At 50.8% G+C, this 15,881-nt stretch overlaps 1 protein-coding gene across 4 annotated transcripts in view; it reads right to left on the reverse strand.

Annotated features, from left to right (window-relative positions):
* Nucleotides 1–1,161: 1,161 nt before the first annotated feature.
* The window catches only part of STEAP3 (STEAP3 metalloreductase), a 48,224-nt gene continuing 33,504 nt past the window's right edge, over nucleotides 1,162–15,881 (reverse strand). For 3 of the 4 annotated variants that reach the window (XM_082841341.1, XM_082841344.1, XM_082841342.1), the window contains exons 4-5: nucleotides 12,283–12,447; nucleotides 3,397–3,786 (exon numbers count right to left, since the gene is read on the reverse strand). In XM_082841341.1, the coding sequence (XP_082697467.1) occupies nucleotides 3,505–3,786; nucleotides 12,283–12,447 (447 nt within the window). In that variant the 3' untranslated portion in view covers nucleotides 3,397–3,504. Of the gene's footprint in view, nucleotides 3,787–12,282; nucleotides 12,448–15,881 lie in introns of all 4 variants that reach the window. The other variant, XM_082841343.1, reaches the window with a different exon arrangement.

Below are 15,881 nucleotides of genomic sequence, written 5' to 3' on the forward strand. Positions count from 1 at the left end.
TAATATGAGTTATTTTGGTTGTTCTTTAGTTCTTATGTGAACTACCAAAATAATGGATACTTTTTCATTGATTTTATCATTTCTTTTTAAACTTAACTCTCCCAGCATTATGCGTGGGAGGATGCAGAGTAGAAAAACAAACCTTCAAGCAGAAGATTTTTTTTTTTCTTTTTGAAAATTATTTGTTGTGAAGTTTTTTTCTGGCCACGTTTCTTATTTTGGAAAACTCTTTTCATGGGCTCAACATGGCAAAGCCATCTTGTGGTTATTGTTCCCAAGAAATGGTTTTTAGTCACTAGGCTGCTTTCTGCATGTAGGTTTCCTTCTTATTTCCCAGTACAGTACGACATTTCTGGTTGCTTCAGTAGAAAAGCAACTGACTGCATGACAGGTGGATGTTCTGTGAAGAGTTCCTGTTTTCCTGATGGACCCAGGGCTGATGGGCGGGTCTACCTGGAGGCATCCTACATGGAGCGCACAGAGTGCAAGGCTGTGGCACTGGTGGAGTGTTTTCTCCCTCTGCCTTTAAGAGAACAAGGGGCTTGCAGCAGCATCAGCAGTGTACAGAGGCATATCTCACCAGGGCAGCCAGGGAACCAGAGTCCAGAGGAAGCTTCATGGGGCAGAGATGCACTGGTCTGTGGGCCATAGACTATAGCACAGCAGAGACAGAGGAAGCTGTCTAAGCCCTTGTTACTCTGTCTGAGGATCAATACCATGTGTGTAACCTGGGAACTTATTAGAGATGCACAGTCTCGGGCCTCATCCCTGAGCCATGAATCCAAACGTGTGTTTGAACAAGATCCTTATGCAACTCCTGTGCGCATGACAGTTTGAGAGGCACTGCTGCTGTAACCTACGTTAAAGCCACAGCCTTCAGACCACAGCACAGACACTGCTCCCTCCAGGAAGCCTTCCTGGTACTCCTTTCACATATCCTGGCACTTCGTCACCTGGATCTCGTCCATATCCTTACTGGCCTTGTCTCTGCAGGTCTGCATGTCCCTTCCTCAGAGGTGAGCTCTAGCCCAGATCACTCTGTGCTCACTTTGCACGCTGCCTGACTCAGAGCAAACGCCAATCAGAAGGCTCGCCAGGCCAACGAACGAATGAATGGGCAGGTGATCAGTGCAACGGAAATAAAAGCCTGAAATTCACGGGAAGTTAGGTGTTTATTTTTGCTGCTTCTCCGACAAGCTCTACAAGGTAAAAACAAAATACACAAACAGTTCCAGTAGCATAGATTTTAAACGTTCAACCTCAGACCATGGCATTTAGGGTTTCCAGAGCACTTTGGTTCAGGCACTTTTGTACCCAGAGGCACATAGAATTTCCCAGGCTGTAAGGGAGTGACTTGCTCTCATGGGGGTGCTGTTGCCAGCTGCCTGATGAGGTAGGGGACAGCAGCAGAAACCAGGTCAAGGCCAAGCACACAGCCCACCCTGCCTCTCATGAGCTGACTGTCCAGTTTGGGGGTGGCCAGGTCCTCTGCTGCACCTGTCCCCTCCTGAGGAGCACCTGCGGCAGGGGGTGGGCGGGGAAGGGAAGGGAGCACATTGAACTTGGCTCTGTGTCAGCATCTTTGGTATAAGGAAACATCCTGGGCCTGGGGAGGGCCAGAGAAAAAGGGCAGCCAATACCGACTGGGCTTGATAATCCTTGGTGGGTCCCAGCTGCCCATGTTCTCCCTGCCTCCTTTCCAGCAAGCCTCTCTGAGGCCAAGGCTGCCACTCCATCAGGGCCCATCTGGGAGGCAAGCTTGTGCCGCTCAGCCTTTGAGCTGCAGATGGAACACATCTGCAGGAAGCAGGCAGCTTTGCCTGCACTGCCTCGCCTCCATCAGTCACTGGCCCAATGAGATATGCTTGCACTTGGCTCTTTTCCCTTTTCGCTAAAGGACCCTAATGTGCTTCACAGCCATGAGCTAGTGCAGTCTCTGTGGGGAGGCAGGAGCATCCTCTCCTGTGGCGCTCTTGGGTCAGCTTTTGCCAGCTGCCTCTATTCCATCCTAAGATGCCCTCTGGCCCAGGAGACCTAAGAACATAAGCGTGACCAACACCCCCGTCCTGGGTACGTCTCACTGATGTCCTCCATCAGGGCCGCACCCCTCTGTGTTCAAAGATGACACATCATCCTGATGCTGCCATGGGCTGGGGGCCCAGCTGAGAACAGCTGATTCTCTCTACAGGGGAAATAGAAACAGTTTCAGTAGGAATCAGTGAGGGATGGCATGTGATTCAAGGATACACGTCCTGCAGCCTCTTGTGCTTTGGAGCAGCAGTGTTTCAGATTTGTGGCTTTGGAGGAAAAGACCCTTCCAGCTATTTTGAAACATAACCCTGAATAAGGAGGAACTTGGAGCCAGTGTGGTTTTCAGGGTGCTTGGAAGGCAGGCTCTCTGCCCGGTAGCAGCAGAAGGTATTTGAAGAGGTCCCCAGTGTCCTTCCACAGAACCAGTTCAGTGAGGACAAACCATCCTTCAGCCCTCTGGATGGGGTCCCAAGAAGGGTGGGGCTGTCACGCTCAGCGCTCTGGGTCTTGTTTTCCCCTCCCCCTGAACCAACTTTTAAAGGGTCTGCTCTAGGCCTTCCTGGGAGACATTCAAACTAATGATTTACAAGGTGAGAAGGCACAGCGGTTTAAAGAACGGGCATCACCAACTTAAAGGAAGGAAAGAAATTACACTTGTTCTCAAGACAGGGTTCATTAGTGGTTCTGGCAAGGAGGTGACTTCAACACTCCCACAGGAGGATCCATTTGCAGCTGCCGTGGTGACTTCTGACTTTCAGAAAAAGATCTCCCAGCTCCGGGAGAATTAGGGGGAGCACGTTCAGCTCCAATCCCTCCCCCTTCCGATCCCCCAACCTGGCAAAGGATGGACCTTCAGGTGGCACCCAGGACAGACACAGGCTCACCCCCAGTGCCCTCAATCCCGCCTGGCCTCCTGCTGCAGCCAAAGAAGGAGCTGCACCCCCTGCTCACTGGTGACTCGTCAGCCCTGTGCACCCAAATTGGGCTCCGGGCAGAGCTCCTGTCTGTCCTGCCACCTTGGAGCCCCAGTTCTGCAAAAGCCTTGGGAAAGTAGCAAAAAGGGGCAGGCGGGGAGGTGCACAAATGGATGGAAGCCACCAAAGTGCGAGCCTCTCACTGCCTTTTCTGTGCAAAACATCTGTGCATCTCTCTGTCAATGTCACAGTAGTGTGAGCTGCTGTTCTCCTAACATCTGACACTTGCTTTTAAATCTACAGGTTGAAATCTCAGGGACTCAACTTTTTAGCTAAGTAAGTATAATTGCAAATCCTGTTATATATATGAAATACATATGGACATACATATCACACACAGGTGTGTCATTCTGAATATTACCACACACGTCCCAGGAATTCAGACCTCAACCCACCAATCCGTGTGTAATTCTGCTGTCCTGCATGATCAAGGCGAGAAGTCCTGAGAGACTCTGGGCACTGTCCTGCCTGTGTCTGGCAGGTGCCTGTGTCAGGCACCTCACACATGGCTTGTCTTCTGGGCCAGGGCGCAGTCCACTGGCAGCGTGAACTTGACGGCGCCATCCTTCTCCCAGCCCCTCCGGATCCTGGAGAGTCTGCGGCTGAAGCAGGGCAGGAGAAACAGGCCTTTGGCCAGGATGACAACACAGGGCACCAGCAGGGTTAGTGTGAAGGTGGGGGGCAGGTAGAACTTGTAGCGACTCTCCTCGAAGGCGCGGGTCCAGCCGTAGGTGAGCGTGTGCAGGGTGCTCAGCACGAGGCCCACAAAGCCCAGAGTGGACTGCCGGAGAAAAGAAGGCTAGAATGAGGGCCAGGGCGAGGACGGACACAGCGATCCTACCAATGGCTCGTCTGCTTATCTGGCAGAGGGGAAGGAAGGAGGGCAGCTTTAGTGGGGCTCTGTGTTCAAATCCCAGCCCCGTCACTCACTCTCTGTGTGATCTTATTACTGTCTAAACTCTCTGAGCCTCAGTTTCCCCAAGAGAACAATGCTCATACGTCAAAGTATATAAGGACTCATTGATTCATAAGAATGCTATAAAATGACAATGCTTGGGGACTTCCCTGGTGGTGCAGAACCCGCCTGCCAATGCAGGGAACACGGGTTCGAGCCCTGGTCCAGGAGGATCCCACATGCCACGGAGCAACTGAGCCTGTGTGCCACAACTACTAAGCCCTCGTACCACAACTACTGAGCCCGCGTGTCTAGAGCCCGTGCTCCGCAACAAGAGAAGCCACCGCAATGAGAAGCCCGCGCACCGCAACGAAGAGTAGCCCCCGCTCGCCGCAACTAGAGAAAGCCCACACGCAGCAACAAAGACCCCACGCAGCCAAAAATAAATAAATTTATTAAAAAACAGAAACAAAAAAACCCAATGCTTTTCTCCAAACTGTATTATTCATAACTCTGGTGGCTGCCAGAGGACTTAAGATGGAATTAAATTTAAAGAAGTTTAAAAACATGTTACTAGTTTTGTGTATCTTTTCATGTGTACAGAGTCACGTGTCTGCTAGCATATCAAAATCATAATTTCAGAGATAATATTTGGCACAAGATACAGCCAGGTAAAAAGTGAGTGGATCTTAAGTTGGTTTAAAGATAAACACAAAGGGGCTTCCCTGGTGGCGCAGTGGTTGAGAGTCCGCCTGCCGATGCAGGGGACACGGGTTTGTGCCCCGGTCCGGGAAGATCCCACATGCCGCGGAGCGACTGGGCCCGTGAGCCATGGCCGCTGAGCCTGCGCGTCCGGAGCCTGTGCTGCGCAACGGGAGAGGCCACAACAGTGAGAGGCCCACGTGCCGAAAAAAAATAAAATAAAATAAACACAAAGGAAAAATTTACTTGGCACATGGATTTGGCACCAATAGTGAAGGTGACTCACAAGGGCTTGCAGGCTAGTTGCCCTGACGCTGTATATCAAGCCCACAGCATCACAAAGATGCTTTCTGTGGGTGCTGGTCCCTCACCTCTTGCCCATGCTCTGAGCTATGAACACCCCAGGTACAAACCCCGCCAGGATTACTCTCCTGCCCGGAAGGAGATTAGTGATGCTGGAGAGATCAAGACCGTCACAGATCCAAATGGAAATGGTCCAAGCCGTCGAGCGGCAGAGCATCTTGCCCCTTGAGCCAGGTGTGGGCTTTTGTGGGTCACTTCCAGCCATGAGCAGCTCCTTGTCACCCCAAGTGCTATACAATCATGACTTTCTATGGGAAGTGTGATGTGAAAATAGCCAGGAAGTGATGACCTGTAACTCTAGCCTCTGGGAATCTTTTGCACGTGGGGCTTCTTGCAAACTACAAATGATGCCTTCCGGATTCTACTGTTGGCGCTAGTCTCAACTGACACTGTGACCCTCAGCAAGTTGCTTAATTAGTCTCAGTGAGAAGGAAGTGATTACAAAAGTAAAGTCAGAATTGTAGGGAAAGTGCTGTATAGATGCAGCATTCTCCAGCCCCCAGACCCGGCAGGCAGTGGTGCAGAGCAGAGGGCAGCCGGGGTTAGGACTTCGTGGAGGGTCGAGAGGAGGGGCACAGGGCACCAAGAGATTCCGGGCGGGAGAGACCTGTGTTTATTACACAAGGAATGAAGAGAGCAGTGACCCATCAGGCGATGAACACATCCGCATTTTCTCCAACGAGACACTGCAAGGGTTTAATTGAAACGTGGCAGCATGACGATACCTCAGGGTGCTCTTTACGGGTTGGTCTTGAGCTTTCCACAGAGAAACTGTAATCAGGCCTCCTGGGTTTCCTTCCAGCCCAGCCTGTCAGCATCAATCCAGGGGCTTGGCTGGGGGACACTGTCTTGTTTGCACTCCCCCCAGACACGGCTCTAAGTGGGTCTGATTCTGCTACCATGTCTCATCCTCAGTCCTCCCTAGCATGAGGGTCGCTTTGCTGCTTACACCTTCTCCAGTATAAACACCAGGGTGGTGAACCTCAGTAAGTGCAAGAACATGGTTCAGAAGAATTGTTTGTCATGCTTTTACTAAAAATAATAATGGCTATACATACAAGTTCATAGACAGGTTCACAAGTATAACATTTTTGACCCTAAACAAAATGCTAGCTGCCACAAGATCCCCAGTCTCTATCCTCCCTAGCCATCTCTGGTTCTCTTTGGCTTTGTGACCACTTAAGGATATGTTTATTACATCCTTAACAACTTCCTGGCTCAGCACAGCCTGTTGGGAAAGGCCATGGTCGGCTCTATGCTCCTATCCACGGCTACTTCACGTGTCATGTGCAAAAGGTCAGCCCCCAAATGGAAGCCTCTTGGACTGTGAATCACGTGTAACCAAATCCTTGTCACCTCCAGACGTGTCTATCAAGATTCCAAATCTCGTAGCAACTTCTGAACTACACCAACTTTTTCTAAGTTCTGAACTATTGAAAATGAAGACTGGGGTTAAAAAAGTCCCCAGCATTGAGAAAATATTTGGGATTAATATCCAGACTGTACAGAGAACTCTTAAATTCAACAACGACAAAAACAAACAACCCAATTCAAAAATAGGCAAAGGACTTGAATAGAAATTTCTCCAAAGAAGATATATGGATGGCCAAGAAGTACATGAAGAGATGCTCAACATCGCTCATCGTTAGGGAAATGCAAATCAAAATCACTTCACACCCATTAGGATGGCTACTGTTAAGAAAACAAGTGTTGGCGCAGATGTGGAGAAATTAAAACCCTTATGCACTGCTAGTGGGGATGTAGAAGGGTGCCGCTACTATGGAAAATGGTAATGGAGGATCCTCAGTGAATTAAAAATACAATCACCGTGTGCTCCCGCAATCCCACTTCTGGCATACACCCCAAATAACTGAAAGCAGGGTCTTGAAGAGTTATTTATACACCCATGTTCACAGCAGCATTATTCATAATAGCTCAAATGTAGAAGCAACCCCAGTGTCCACTGACAGACAGATAAGCAAAATGTAGTATCTCTATACAATGGAATACTATTCAGCCTTAAATAAGAATAAACTTCTGTCACAGGCTACAATATGGATGAACTTTGAGGACATCATGCTAAGTGAAATAGGCCAGTCACAAAAAGACAAGTACTGGATAATTCCACTTATATAAGGTGCCTGCATGAGGTAGTAAAAATCACTGGCCCAGAATGTAGAATGGTAATTGCCAGAGGCTGGGAGAAGAGAGGAATGGGGAGTTAGTGTTTAACGGGGACAGAGTTTCAGTTCTGCAAGATGAAAAGAGCTCTGGAGATAGATGGTGGTGATGATTGCACAACAAAGTGAATATACTTAATATTACTGAACCGCACACTTCAAAACGGTTAAGGTGATAAATTTTGTTATGTTACTTTACCACAATAAAAAGAAAAATTGGGGGGCTTCCCTGGTGGCGCAGTGGTTGAGAGTCCGCCTGCCGATGCAGGGGACGTGGGTTCGTGCCCCGGTCCGGGAAGATCCCACGTGCTGCGGAGCGGCTGGGCCCGTGAGCCATGGCCGCTGAGCCTGCGCATCCGGAGCCTGTGCTCCGCAACGGGAGAGGCCACAACAGTGAGAGGCCTGCGTACCATAAAAAAAAAAAAAAAAATTGGGGGGAGTAAAGGCCCCAGCATTGACCATCAGGAATAAATCTTGAACTAGCCTGACAACCACCTTGTTATTCCCCAACCAGCTTCCAAGTCCCAAACTGCTGCTCCCCTCACTCAGGCGAATTTACTGGGCTTTGCTGAGATGGCTGGGACGTGCCTTTTTACCCCTGAGAGTTTAGCGGCCTGAGGCGTGGTTTGCAAATCTGGCTACGTGGTAGAATCATCTGGGGAGCATGGGGAAAATCTTAATGCCCAGGCGCCGGTCCCGGAAAATCGGATTAAATTGGATAGGGATTGGAGCTCAGGCATGGTAGCTTCTATAAGCTCAGAGATGATGCTGACATGCAGACAGGACTAAGAACCACTAATTTAGGAGACTCTTATCACCTGAGCCCTTCTAACTTCAGGTTCAGAAGTCTTCAGGGTCCCTCTGCCCAGGCTATTTGATTGGGGTGGACCCGGTCCTTTCTGTTCCTTAGACAGAGACCCACCGAGGGCCTGAACGGGCTCACACTCTGCATCGTGAAGCTCTCCCAGATGCTGCAGCAGTGAGAAGCCACCCAGGCCTGGGAACTGAGTCCTGGTGGCCCCAGAAAGGCCTCAGCACCTCCCTCAGTGACCTGCCCTGGGGCTCCAGTGTTTGGCCCATGTTCACCACTGTCCCCTGCCCTAATCTGGAGAGCGATGGACTGTGCTGGGCAAACAAGACCTGCCCTGGGAGAGTATGAAGACCTTCTCCCGCCCATATATCCTCTTGCCTTTGCCATCCAGAACCCCGTGTGATTCCAGATGGCAGGAGGCCCCAAAGACCAGCCAGTAACAAAGGGCCTTCTGACTTTCCACTCCCAGTGGGAAGCCTGGATGATTCCAGCAAGTTTGTTTCCCTAAAACTCTCTCTCCTTGGGAACAATTTTTAAAATCCCATAACAGTCAAAGGAAGCCAAAAGAAAGGGAGGCATCCTCACGGGGCAATTAATAACGCCCACAACAAGCTAGGGCCATTTTTATTATATGTAAGCTTGTTAGCAAAACAGAAACAGCCAGGTTGTTGGTGGCCGCCGGTGGTGATCCATTACCGTGGCGGGAAGGGGCTTTGGACAATTGCTTACAAAGCTGGGGTCAGCACAGGGCTCTGTTATTATCTCAGGCCGGTGGCAGGAGTGGGCAAGGCCCCAGGAAGCTCCTCGAACGATGGGGCAGAACCAAGGCGCTAAGAGCCGAACACTAATTTCTCTGTCCAGGGGAGCTGCACCCACCTGGGTATTTGGCAATCTAAGAATGTTTAACTGGCTTAATTAGGGGCAGTTAGCACAGCTGAAAGCAAACCAAAACAGTAGGAACAGAAACACCCAGACAAACAGAACCCCCAATTAAAAACTTCGAAAACAGCCTCAGGAACAAAAGGATACACGCAAGCACAAGTCACGTCTGTGGAATCCACACCCTGTTTTGATGGCTTTCTAGCTCAATAAATCATTACAGACCCAGGGGTCAGGCCAGGCCCACTGAGAACCACGGTGTCTCCACAGCCACTTTCTAAGCCCCGGTGACCTGTCGCAGTCATTCGTGGCTGGGAAAGGAAATGGGGTCCAGGTAGTTCCTTGTTCTAAAGCAGCGCTCACCTTACAGGAGAAGGTTGCAGCTCACCTCAAAACCTGTACAGCCACTACTGGGTGCATGTATACATGTCGTCAGCACAAATCCTCCCAACGACTACAGGAGGTGGATACAGACAGGTCAGGATGCAGATGCTTGGAGACGCTAAGGAACTGTCTAGTGGTGCAGGGCTGGTAAGTGGTGGTCTTGGGACTGAAACCCAGGTCTGCTGGCTCCACAGCCTGCGTCCCCCACCCCAGAGATTGTCACATACTGCATCACGTGCACTTAAGTCACCCAAGGAGCCTATAAAAATAGACTCCAGAGCCGACCCCGGGCATCGGAGTCCACAGGTCAAGGGTAGTCCTGGGTATCTGCATTTCTCCAAGAGCTCCGTGACGTCAAACTTTTCAGTGGCGGCTCACATTAAGAATCACATTTTCATTACTGCCCAGTACACAATGAAGTATGCCCACATATGTATATATAACTACTGAATTGATACAACTGAAAAAATGTCTGTGCTTAGAACATGTAAAGAACTCTGACATTTTTGGAGACGTTCTACTCTATTTCATGTTTAAAAAGCTTGTTGTGGGCTTCCCTGGTGGCGCAGTGGTTGAGAGTCCGCCTGCCGATGCAGGGGACACGGGTTCGTGCCCCGGTCCGGGGAGATCCCACATGCCGCGGAGCGGCTGGGACCGTGAGCCATGGCCGCTGAGCCCGCGCGTCCGGAGCCTGTGCTCCGCAACGGGAGAGGCCACAACAGTGAGAGGCCCGCGTACCGCAAAGAAAAAAAAAAAAAAAGCTTGTTGTGGTCCACAAAAATTGATTTCATAACCCACCAACAAGTGGCAACTGCAGTTTGCAAACACTGCCCCGGACCATTCTGCGGCTCTGGGTGGGAGTCTCTTGCCTGTCTCTTGCTGCCTCCTACTGACTCAGAAATGGGTGGCTTAGTCAGAGATCATGGAAATGTGGCTACATGCCCCGAGAACCACAGCAAATTGCTTTGTATTTTTCTTTTACACGTAATCTTGCACAGTGGCTCACAACACATCTGTAGGGAACGAACTCCATTTTACAAGAGTGTAAAGTGAGGCTCGGGGAGCGCACGTGATCTGCTAATGGTTACAGAGCTGGGATGTGCCGGTTCCTCCTCTGTATCAGCACTCCAGGGAGATAGAGCATTTGTGGACAGAATGTGGGCATTTGATTTCCTCACGTAAAACCCTGTCTTTCTACCCATCTCTCGGCTTTCCACCTCCCTCTTCTTGCAGCAGCATAAGGACTTTCCTATTTGTATTTCGACTCTTCAGTATGTAAAGTAGAACAGCTGCTGAATCGCAGTCAGCTTTTGCTAACAAAACCAAATTCTCCGGCTTTCTCTGGCAGCTGGAGCTGGAGCTTGTAATCTACAGCTGCTTAAGGGAGCAACTTTCCGGTGAGGGGAGCGAACTGCAGTCTGTTTTAGTTGTGGATAAACTATGCACCCCAGCATACTCCAGGCAGGAACACGAAAATCCCAGATTTGGGTGTGCGACACGTGAGGATTAGTGGCAGATAAATAAAATTCTTTCTTCCCCCTTTTGCCGGCATGTGTCAGGCCTGAGCACACCTCCAGAGACCTTCCGAGATGAGCAGAGCCAGTGAGATTCAGAAACAGACACACTTAAAAAAACCCCAAAAAACCCACAACTCTGTTTGTTCTAGGGTACGCATGCATCCCCAGTGAGGGATAATTAATTGGATTACATAAGAGCACTGCCCTGTTGGTGTCCCTCTTGGAATCCCGTCCTGTGTCCTTGCTGCACAGAGAAGATATGGGACAGATTTTTTGTTGACATCGGGGGTGGGTGTGATATCTGTTCCCTGCCCTGATACCATATGGATGGCAGAACCCAGTATTAGTCAGCACCCATCAATGGAGGGGATGAGTTAATCTGCCAGCACCTGGGGGCTGAGCACGTGCTCTGTGTGGAGAACAGTGGGAGATGCCAAAGGAATGTAAAAAACGTCCCTGCCCCAGTGGTCCTTATAATTAAAGCGTGGCTATACCTGTCTCGTTCCCTCTTGCATCCCAGGTCTAGCATGATGCTGGGCATGCAGTACGTGTTCAATAAACACTGAGTGAATGAATGCATAAAGAACCTTTGCCACTAGTAGCATCTTCCAAAGTGTTCTGTGGAGTGTAGACAGTGAAAGAAAAATGGGGGTGGGGGGAGGACGCCAATACTGAAATAAGTCTGCTTAACAAGGTTTGCTTGTTGTAGACAGTACTTGATGTGCCAAAGTGCATTGTGACTCGCTGAGCGGGAAGCAAATCTTTTCCCAGATTTATTTTATTTATTTTATTTTTTATTTTTTGCAGTACGCTGGCCTCTCACTGTTGTGACCTCTCCCATTGCAGAGCACAGGCTCTGGACACGCAGGCTCAGCGGCCACGGCTCACGGGCCCAGCCGCTCCGCGGCATGTGGGATCTTCCCGGACCGGGGCACGAACCCACGTCCCCTGCATCGGCAGGCGGACTCTCAACCACTGCGCCACCAGGGAAGCCCTCCCAGATTTATTTGACTCTACATGTCCTTTTTAGTATGAATGGTGTCCTTTGGGAAATGCTGTGTTTTATTTCCTATAAACTGAAGGTCCTAATCTCACCTCCCATCTACCCTGCATGAAACCAGAGGTTAAAGGAAACAACAGGGCCGGGTTCAGCTGAGGGTGCTGGCTGGGCAGTTTGGCTCACCCAAGGGCTCACTGCCCAGACAGATCAGCGACACGTCCAGTGACTACGTATTATGGGATTTTGTTTGGGAAGCCCGAGAATTGTAGATACTGAGAATGTGTAGTCCAGGGTTCAGCATTCTGCTGTCTGACTTTTACACATGCCTAAATCTGGCATCTCCCGGTGTCACGAGGATGAGCTCATCCCTTTATCAGGAGACGTGGGTGAGCCTGCCAGGCTTGGGGAGGCCCGGGCACCTGACTGGACGGTTCTGTTGCACAGATTACGAAAGCCCAGGTGGCGCGTGGGTGGGAAGGTGCTTGCACAGGAGAGGCAGGGCCAGGGCCGTGCCGAGGCTCACCAGCAGAGACAGAACTACTTTACCTGAACAAAGCTGAACTCCCTCCAGTTGAGTGAGTTTGCGATGGATGGCAGTGAGGTGACAGCCAGCAGGGACAGCGTGCCGAGGGCCAGCACTCCCAGGGACAGGTAGATCTCCATCCGCCAGACTTCCTCCTCGATCCAGAGGTGACTTTTATTGGTCAAGACCTGGTGTGGATGGAAAGGAAACCATGAACACTGTGGCCAAGGTCGATGCCCTGGGATTTGGGCGAGCAAGGAATTTAGGACGGGAAAAACGCAGTAATGACCAACATTCCAAATTTCCACTCCGTGTAACGTGTGCCCGCCTCTGTTTTAAGCACTTCTCAGGTATCAGCTCACCTGAGCCTTACAGCAACCCCATGAGGCAGAGGTCACTATTGTCCCCATTTTCCAGATGAGGGAAATGAGGCACAGAGATCCAGTAACCTTTCCATGGTCACACACAACTTAGGAGATGGCAGAGCTGAGATCAGGACCCAGGCAGCTGGCTCGGAAGACAAAGCTCCTCCCTCCCCACGGCTTTCACAAATCTGTCTGGGGCCAGTCGACCAGAACAGTCATGATCCAAGAGTAAGGAGCCAGAGAATTTGACAAGACATAAAGAACCTTCAAATATGACCATCTCACAAGGTTTTCTGGTGCCCAAATCCCCAGCAGGAAGGAGGCGCTCTCTTAACTCAGAATCCCTTCAGCCAGACAGGCTGCTGCCTCTGCTACCTTCAGCCTGTCTCACCCTGGATCCTTGGTCCCCCAAGCTGCCCCTGTCACTGGCTCATATTCCAGACACACATACACCAAACCCCTCAACATTTCCTAACTAGCCCCCAGCTCCCATCTTCCCACCCAGCTCCCCATTTCTGTCTGAGGAATGTAGCTTTGAGTCAACCACTGCCAGGCAACAGAGGCCGACATCCATTCGCCAAGCAGGCCCATGAGCACTTACGAAGCACCCAGCACACAGTAGGGGCTTCATAAGCACCTACTGTGTGCCAGGCCCTGGGCTGCAGAGAGCAAAGACACCTGCCCTCACAGAGTTCTGGAATCCCCCAGTGAGCCCCAGGCACGCACCAATGGGGGAGCCCCTGCAGGCCCAGAGGTTTCTGCCCCCTCCCTCTCCACTCAGAGACCCCTTGCACCTCAGCCCCACCTTTCCCCCTCAGCCTGGCCAACGCTCACTCGTACCGTGCACACAAGGAAGAGCTTTTATCAAGATGCTTCTGTCAGAACCATCATTTCCGAACTAGACCGCATTGCAGAGTTCCTGGACGTCAAGATGTTTTCTGAGAAACACCAGGAAACACCTCTGCTTCAATTCTACCCACACAACAAGGAACAGCATTTCCATTAGGATATGTGACTAGGCTTTAGTAGGGAGGTCTCTGCTTTGCAAAACAGAGTGACTCATACAGGTTTTTGAGAAACTATTTCAGCAGGAAAAAAGTAACCCAAGTGCAGTTAGAAGGTATAATATTAAAAATGAATCTAGTGGTCTGAGCAAAAATGGTTGAAAGGCTTATGAGAGAACGTTGAAAGGAACTGAGAAAATGCCATCCACTGGGTACTTTTCCTGCAATTTGAGAGAAACGAGGGCCTCTGTTCTATTTCAGGGCAGGCTGGCTCTCACTGGTGCCTTTAAGCCACAAAAGGACCAGGAGTCTCACCCTGACCATGAGTCCTGTGAGACTCTGGGCAGCTCCATCTCTGGGCCTCCGCTTCTCCACTGACAGAGCTGGAAGAGGTCACGTCTAAAATCCTGCGATTTTGCTGTGTGCCAAGCGAATGTCAGCACTAATGAGAAAGGCGGGGCCGACGGTACCCTGCAGGGGGCGGGGGGTCTCCCACGTAACTGAGCCCAGAGAAGGCTAACTCTAACTCGTACCTTCCCTGCACTAACGACGGCCGCTCAGTGGGTCATCCCCGAGTTGTAAGTTGTTTGTCCTTCAAATATACTTCATTCGTCGCTCCCTTCTGCATTTTGGTAAGATCAGGAAGTTAATGTCCCAAGTCAGAGCTTGGACGATTACACACACCACATCTGCTTGCAAAATGTCTTGTCTTTTCCTCTAATATTTCCACTCAGCCGCGACACTGGGAAGGGGTGGGATGAGGTACCTGCATAAGCGTCTGGCTCCCGGCCACCTTCGGCAGCCTGTGGGAGTCTCACCCAACTGACTGAACTACAGTGCTGTTCTCAGGGCTCCCCAGCGACCAGCGTCACAGACGGCAAACTGGGACGTGGGTGAAACAGCTCTCCACTCCCCTCCTGACGCTCTCATGTTCAGAGCTAATCAAGCTGGCTGCCTCGAGCACGACCAGGACAGCGCTCGTCAACAAGAGATGGAACGCTGCCATCCCCGTGTGGGGTTTCCTTTCCCTGTAGGTTGCAAGCTCGAAGCTGAAGGGCCCAAGGGCAGGAGGCTCAGATGTGAGATTTAGACGGTTCTCTCTGACAGCCTGGACTAGATTTGGGGTGACAGGGCGGAGAACACAGTGTGTGGGTAAAACACTTTCTTTGATCCTTATTTGATTTCGGATTTTGATCTTGACATGCGTTTCTAAGGCGCCACTGATGTACCTTTTGGCCGCCCACCCCTCTTCTGGGCTGCTCTGCTCTGTTAATCCCTCCCCCCCATTTCCACGCGCCTCCCTGACAAGCCGCATCAGCCCTGGCTCTGCCCTCCAGAACTCTGCAGAACAAGGTTCAGCCCCTTTGCCTGACAGGCCTTGCTGTCTGTCTCTGATCCCGTCCTGTGGGAGCGATGGTTGCCTGGCAACCTCCACGGGGGCCTGCAGCCTTACAGGGCTTTGGAACTCAGGGAAAATTACCACACACGGGCCTCAATGTGCCCTGGTATTTGCATCATGGCAAAACGATATTAATGTAATATCAAGGAGAGCCTTGGCAGGGTGGAGAATTTGGAGAATGGCAGTCAGAGGGTGGGCACGGGGAGGAGGGGCAGGGGTTTTGCCTTGTGCTCTAGTGGGGAGGGGGCATTACCTTCTTCCCCATCCACTGCCTGAAACACCCGCCACCTCCTGGGCAGCAAACATTGCTCCACTCTCCGAGGAGCCACGCAGAGCTTCCTGCCCAGCAGGCGGACTCTTCTTAGGAGTAAGAAAATATCATGAAAGAGCATCAAAAAACATTAGCACTGGGTGAGACCTCCATCTACACCAGGGCCCTGAAGACCAAAGAGGGGTTGTGACTTGCTTATTAAGGTCAAGCTCTTTGTTCCAGTCAGTGATGCTGGAGGACAAGAGTCTAGGGCTCTGGCCTGCAGGCCTCCACGCCACCCCACGCCAGCTAAGGAGAGGGACGAGACTGTCTGATTTCAGCCCTTGGCCTCAGGGCCCGGTAGAGTAGAACTCAGCGAATGAATGAGTTCTGGGATCATTCATTCAACTGTTAATTTGGACTTGTTTTCCCCGTAGAAAGCAGTACGGGCATGAACACGGATTTGGAGGAGATTGGCTGGACCTGGATCCCAGCTCAGCCACTTACTGGCTGAGTGACTTTGACCAAGTTACTTAACCTCTCTGTGCCTCAGTTTTATCATCTGTAAAATAAGGGTAGTACAGCACCTGCCTTATAGGGATAA

This window comes from Leucopleurus acutus (assembly GCF_964270905.1).
Source record: "Leucopleurus acutus genome assembly, chromosome: 6".
Classification (NCBI taxonomy): domain Eukaryota; kingdom Metazoa; phylum Chordata; class Mammalia; order Artiodactyla; family Delphinidae; genus Leucopleurus; species Leucopleurus acutus.